The sequence below is a fragment of the Geospiza fortis genome, unplaced genomic scaffold, assembly GCF_000277835.1.
Source record: "Geospiza fortis unplaced genomic scaffold, GeoFor_1.0 scaffold192, whole genome shotgun sequence".
NCBI classification, from domain to species: domain Eukaryota; kingdom Metazoa; phylum Chordata; class Aves; order Passeriformes; family Thraupidae; genus Geospiza; species Geospiza fortis.
The window spans coordinates 4,106,056-4,113,195 of record NW_005054315.1 but is presented as its reverse complement, the minus strand read 5'-3'; the positions used below and the strand labels follow the sequence as shown (position 1 = coordinate 4,113,195).

Genomic DNA, 7,140 nt, shown 5'->3' with positions numbered 1-7,140 from the left:
GGAGCAACAGGCTTTACATTTAATCACAACTCACCCCATGAGAGTTTTGGAAAAAGCACATTTAAAAATTAGTTCAAAAAACCTGAACAAACCACACATGCAGAGAAATTATATTTTTTTCTTAGTCTGTGTTTTTATAGCTGCTCCACCCTGTCTTTCCCAGTCACTGGGAGGAAGGGTTATCTCCTTAGGAATACTGAAAACTGTAGAGGAAAAGTACACTTAAACTGATTGTTCTGGCTGTCTACCAGTCTGCTGCAATACTGGTGCCTTTTCTCCAAGTGGGTAAAACCTCTATAGCTTTATTTAATACAGAGCATTTTCAACAAGTCCAGTTAAGATAAAGTATGACGTATATGAAAGTCCTCATTTTGGTTCCTTTTGGCAAGAGTAGCTCTAATTGTGGTGTGTCCATACATATATGTGCATGTGTTTATAATTTAGATCTCTCTTGAAACTTTTCATTTTGTCTTCTAAAGTATGTGTATCATTCTCTTTTTCTCTTGGATATCATAGTCCTGGTCTATGCTTGACTGTTCTATTTCAGTAGACACCTCAAAAAAGTATCTGTAATTATGAAGTTGATGAAAAAAAAGCTAGTGTAGCACAGTTGGCATGGATTGAAAAACCCTTTCTGCTCCTATGGCTTGCATCTTTCAGGTCATATTTGCATTAGAAATTGCTGCTGCCATAGGGATGGCACCTAGGGATGTGGTTTCTGGAATCAGTTCTGTGCCACAGCCCCATCAGGAAGGGAAGCTAGGGAGAGAGGAGCCATACAAGTGCTGTTGCACTGTGCAGATCTGAAGTGCACATGTCATTCTTGGCATTGCTGTCTTCCCTCTCCTGCAAACCACCATCTTTGTCTAGGAGCCAGTAGTTGCACTGACCAATCAAAGTCTGTCATACCGGCAGCAGCATGCTCTTGTTGATGTAATGTGTTTGGATACAAGGAACAGATGTAGCAAGTTCCTGACTGGTAGGAGCGCTTTCTGTAGTGCCTGGAGGGCTGGGAGCCACGAGGGTAGGCCAGGATAGGTTTCTGAGGTGATCTTTGTTCTGCTAACCAGCCCATCTTGTCCTAAGATATAGGATATAGCTCCTTGCAGTGAACTTTTGTGCGTGGTTCCTGGCTTCATGAGGCTCTGTGGAGTTGCTACATGGGCACAGTTGGAGGGGCAGAGGTCCTGTGAGACCAAGTGTTGAAACTGCACTCAGGTGTCTGTGTGTTCAGCCAGGATTTGAGTCCCTCACCTGGCCCAGAACTGTGGAATTGGCAGTGATACCAGAGTGATGCTGTATGTAAGTAAACTAAGATGGGCTTCCTTATTTTAACATGGGCAGTTCTGGAGGAGCCTGTCAGTGAGAACTTTTTAATGAGAATGTAGTCCAGGAACTCAGACTGTAAGCCACAAAAACTTCACCTGATTCCTCATCCTTCTGTGTGCTGCAGAAACAGAAAATGTTTGGTATTTAAACACTGAACTTGGCAGGTGGTGCCATGCTGGGAGAGGAAGGAGAGAAACAAAGCATCTTCCAGCTGGAGTTGAGAGAGACAGGGGGCTGGGGGCTTGCTTAGCTTGCCTTTATGTGAGAGCTGGGTTGTGTGCAAGTACCAGCACAAGTAAAACCTGAACTCAAGCCCTTGCCACAGTTGTTCTGCTAACTCCGAGCAAAATGAATTCTGTGGTGGTAAGAGCAGAGCTTGGGAAATGACTGAATCAGCCAGAGCTCTGAAATATAAACAGCTCTGCACTCAGAGCCATCATAGATTTATGTCATTTTGAGAGTAGTTAGTTCAAATCAGATTAAATATCTTCAAGGAACAAGGTTCAGTAGAACTGCTGTGACTGGGAAATACATTCACTAATGAGGTGTGGGCAGACCTGTGGCTGGTGCATGCAAAGGAAGAGCTCCAATTCCTGTGGAGCTGAGAGATTCATGCTGTCAACAGCAGTGTCACTTTCTGCTTCTGAACAGCTTCATCAGCTTTTCTGCAGCCTTGCTAGCACAGTGATTGTCCAAGCCTCCAAGAAAGAAGCTGGTCTGTAAAAGACAGTGAATGGGTGCTTTCCTTTCTACAATCAAAAAGTTACACAGATTTAATTTTCTAAGTGAAAGATAGCTTATTGTTGGTTTGGGAAGTAGAAGAGCTTATTTGAGGGGTGTGGTGAGTGAAACTTGCACCTGATAGAGCCATTTTCACCACTGCTTCAGCTGCAGTGTGGTGTGGAGCTGTGTGTGCAGCTACAGGAAAATGGTCCTCTTACAGGAATTCAAGAAGGAAGTGCTGGGGACCTGTTTGTAAACTTGCATGTGCTGAAAAAACCTGAGCAGCTGATAAATGGCCTGCCAGCTTTCCCAGGTGAAAGGGACAACACAGCAGTTATGCCCCCTTTATTGTACAATGTTGTGGGTCAGCTGTTTTAGCACTGTGGACTGGGAGGTTCCTCATCTCCAGTTCCATACAGCTATCCCTTTTGGAATACCACTCTTGAGCAGTATCGATCTGCACACTAAGTAGTCATATGGGTGAACAGAGAGATGTGACACATGCAGATTCCAGCAAAACTTCTGAGAAAGTGTTTACATAGAAGGGACATGCCATAAGTTACACCTATGCTACAGCTTTTTGTAACAACTCCTGTGTTTCAGGTAGAAAGAGACTTAAAAGTTTGTTTGATTATTAAAAATTGCACCATAAGCTTCACAATGGTAGTAGAACCTATCATTTGCAGGCCTGTAGGATAGTTTGCAGAAACAGTGAAGTGTTTGCAAGGCTAGGATGAGGAAATTTGTGTGTAACTGCTGAAGTTGTAGACTGTATTTAAATCCACTGTGCTCTTGGGCTTACCAGGTGCATTTGATTCCATTAGTCTGGAGCATTTGGTCTCCAGTGCTCTGGTAGTATCTTTTAGTTCTTGTGTATCACTTTGAAAATGTTGCCTGCCTCACACATACACATATAAAAAGGCTCTGAGTGTCCTCTGCCAAAGATTGTTTTCTGGTTCCTCTCCACTTAGGCAGCTGTATCATTGCCTCCCTCAATTGCCATTTGCATCTCATGTACAGTACAAAAAATCAAATAGTCAAGTTTACAATAAAAGCCCGTTTCTGTGGGTGAGGAGTATTAAGCCACAAGCATATTCAAACATACAATAAAGTTCAGCTTCTGTGTGCAACCAAGAGCTGAACCCACACATCATCATACACCCTTGCATTTGATCAGTTCCTGCTGTGGTTTCAGCTGGGTGGGGTAGCCTTTTTCTTAAGTTTCTGACGCATTAGGCAAAAATACAACCACCAAACTGTTCTTACAATCATGGTAGAAAACATTTTGTACACACATTTAAGAAATGTTTTTACAAAAACTTTCTATGCTGATGCTCTGTACTTTTTTCCTTTTTTCTTTGCCTGTGCTTTCCACTTAATCAGTCTTGCAAATATGGTTGGTGAACTATGCAGCTGCTTCTGTATTCTGGTATGCAGAACACAGGCTAGGGTCTCTTGGTCTGCTTGGTGTTTGTTGTATGGGCAAGTTAATTTAACTTCCAGGATATCACGACAGGAAGAACTTCCTAATTTTAATTGGATACACTGCAAAATGTTTTTAAAGGTGGTTGTGGTTCCTCCCCTGTGCTCTGCAAAGTGCCTCAGGGCATCTGTTGTACAGCTGTGTTTAAAACAAATATTAATTGCCCTTTTCTTTCCCTGGATGGATTATGAAAGTGGCGCTCCTTTCAATGGTGTTTTTCTGTTGTCAGTGTAAACTTAAAGTGCTGTAGTAATATTAAAGATGGTCTTTCTCTGTAAGAAAAGTATGGACTGTCTGCTTACTTTTGGAAATGATTGTGTAACCACTACTTTATAGTCAGTAATCTGTTTAGTCAACATGTTTATTCACTTGCATGAATGTTTTCAGTATCAGGACTGAAGTTACTGCTGATAGTAAAATATGTGCTCTTCCAAAGCTTTGTGAAAGTTACATCAGAATGTTTTTGTATCAGATCAAGCTGCTAAAAGTTTCCTCCTTTTTATTAGGTTACAAGACCCAGTAGCTACAACAAGAAATCCCATTTTGACATTGAAGATGTAGATGAAGTGGACAAAATGGAGATTAGGTAATATAAAATGCGTTATTAGCACAAAATTATCTTCCAGAGTTGTGTAACTTTGTAGTAGACTCTGTTTACAAAGTGGCAAGCATGGGTTTTCTATTGATAAATCAAGGTGAGTTTTTGTCACTGTATCTGTATGTTTATTAATCTCCACGGTCCTGTAGATTCTGTCTTGAATATGTGTGATGCAGGAGAGATCCTTATTATTTTGCTTTGTTTCTCATGTGCACTGTATATGTATACTGATATGTAGTTGTCATTAAGCACAGCCTTTTATGTCTGGGCTCTCCTTTCCTCCCTCCCTCAGTTTCCCAGGACAGCCCAAAGACTTTGTGATGCTCTAAGTTACAGAATGTATTTTCTTTTATCACTTAATTTTAGCAACCTGTATAAATAAGGTCCTTCATCCCTGAAAGGAGTCTCCTGAACTCGAGATTTCCTGGGGCAGAGACAGTTTTTCATCGGTTTTGCCTTCCAACTTTAACCCTTTATTGCAAGATTTGGTATGATAAAAGTGAAATCAATCACACAGGAAAAAAGCAATTCTGATTTCAAAGCCAAAAAAAAATCCCACCCCACCCTGTGCAACCCTCTTAGTACTATTTAAAACCTGCTGAGGCCAGTCAACATTGTCTGTGGGGACAGGTGAGTATAAAGAGGGGTGAGAAAATAATAGGAGGTGCAAAACTTGAAAGTGTCACATGTGTCTTACCATCAGATACTATTGGATCTTGGAGGCTTGGGCCATCTGGTGCACAGTAAATGAATACTGCTATTTCTGCATCAGGTGGTGAGAAATTCCCCTCTCCTTTATGGTAGTATTTGGATGAAGAATAGTAGCACTGCCTCTCTCCCAATATGTTCTTGCTACAGAGGCAGTGAGGTGGCTCCCAGGAAGTTCCATAGTTCCTTCAGGATCACGCTGGCTCTAAGGAAAGGAGGGGAGACCAGGAAAGGGGAACAATACTTACTCCCAGCAAGCAAAACACATCTGTGTTCATGAATGGATCGAGGGCTTTTCTGATGTGACAGCTGCTGGCTCGTGTAGCCTGTCAGTGCAGTGTGACAGCACTACAGGAGCATTGATAGGTTTGTGTTTGCCATGGCTCTGAGGCAGGAAAGGGAAGCTATTCATATCTAGCTATTCATAAATATATATATTCATACATGAGAGAGGCAAGAGCTGTGCTGCTTCACAGAGAACATCTGCATCAGGCAGTGCAAGGGTAGCTGGTTTAGGGCAACCCACAGCTGACTCATGGGAGCAAAAGCAAGGGCCCAGGTGCAGGGCTGAGCTGCTTTGGTGGTGTCAGTGTTGCAGCACAGCAGGTGACCCAGTCCTAGCACCAGGATTTCTGCTAAGCTTGCCTTGTGTAGGCAGACATGAAGTAGCATGCCCCATATTCCAGGGGATGTATGTGATGAGCTGGGCCACTACACCATGTCTCAGAAGTCCCAGTCTAGTCTTTATAACCATGGTGCCCAGCCATGCACTGATTTTAAATGAAGGCTAGGATTCTTTGATAGATTTTTTTTGATAGTTTTGAAGGAGATGCTAGACATTGGTGTACAGCAGTTACATATTGCTTAATATTTCAATTATATTCTTATTTTGTACTACTGGACTAAATGAAATTATAGAGTTGTTTTACTTGCTAAGTATATTTTCTGGACAAATGACTCATCTGCAGCAATAAAGGATGTGGAGCTGAGCTTCAGAAAAGTCTATAATTCCTGAAAACCAATACAGCACAGTGTGGTACAGTTGAATAATTTTAGAGAAAGCTTGCAAAATAGTTGGGAAAAGATTGAGCACTTAAATAACAGGCAAAAGCAGATAAAGTGTCAGTCTTGGTTGGGCAAATTCTCCTCAGAGCTTTTGTCCCCTGTGGGACAGTGTGTTTTTGTTTCCATCTTGGGTTCCCCTTCCACCCCCGCTTACTTCCTCCACTCTGTTTAGTGAGAGTCAGATTGCCCCCAGGCCCTCTGGACAGATCATACAATTTATGGGTTTGGGGATTTGTTTTCTTTTTCCTTTCCTGAGAAAGATACAATTCCACAGGGTAAAGAGGAGACTTAGTCTCTCATGATTTCTCTCTAAAGCTATGAAAAGTTTTCTCTTTTTGAGTGGGTGTAGGAAGTTGTAGGCAGGGCATATCAGCACTTGGGGACCAGATGTTCTGGTGAATTCATTGTTTCTCCTCCCCCTCTCTCCTGTTTGTTTCTTTCTGTGACTACAGTCTGACCAGTTTCAGAATAACACTTGTCATAATTTTGCCTTATAAAAATCTTGGGAAACAGTGATCTTTTAGACTCTGAGATCTGTGTCTTAACATTTTTAATAAGTTCTGTTAGTTCTTTGTATTCCAAGAGCACCAACCAATAACTTCAGAATTTGCATGCCTGCTTTGCTCTACTGTGTAGTGGGAGATCTACTTTGAATTTTTAGTTTCTCTTGTACAGATCCTTTGCACTGATTTTTTTTCTATAACTTTGGGGAAAACCTTTAGCTGTCTGTGTTTGATATTGCTAGTTGGTATCTTAAACGAGTTTGGATAAACTAGAAACCAGTTGCCTGTAAATACTTGGTAAATTTTAAGTTTGACTGTGTAAATAGGCTTAAAGATTCCTCTCCTCCTGAAGTTGCTTTTTAGCTGTCTGAACTGGTTTGTAAGATAATAAACCATCAAATATGGAGAAAGGAGAGAGAAGGTCGAATTTTCAAAGAAGTTTTTTTCCTTTTGGAGAGTTCTTGCCCTGCAGAAATACTGTCCAAATTATCAGAGTCTAAAGAGCTTTACCTAGCAGGCATGCAGTGTGAGCTGATGGTGTGTCTAGTGTATGACAGCTGATGCAGGAGACACTGTTGAGAGATACAAGGCTCAGAGGATTTAAAAGTAACACATTCTGTGCTTGCATAAGATAGGATAAACCTTTAACAGGGCTGTCAACATCTGTTCCTTGGCCAGTCTGCTGTGACTTGCTTGGCACCAGGTGGGTTGTGTAAATAAGTCCACAACTG

General features: G+C 41.7%; 1 protein-coding gene across 1 annotated transcript in view; it reads left to right on the top strand.

Moving 5' to 3' along the window:
• The window catches only part of RASA3 (RAS p21 protein activator 3), a 92,220-nt gene that overhangs the window by 61,429 nt on the left and 23,651 nt on the right, over positions 1–7,140 (top strand). The window contains exon 7 of the mRNA XM_014306626.2: positions 4,042–4,121. Within this exon, the coding sequence (XP_014162101.1) occupies positions 4,042–4,121 (80 nt within the window). The remainder of the gene's footprint in view (positions 1–4,041; positions 4,122–7,140) is intronic.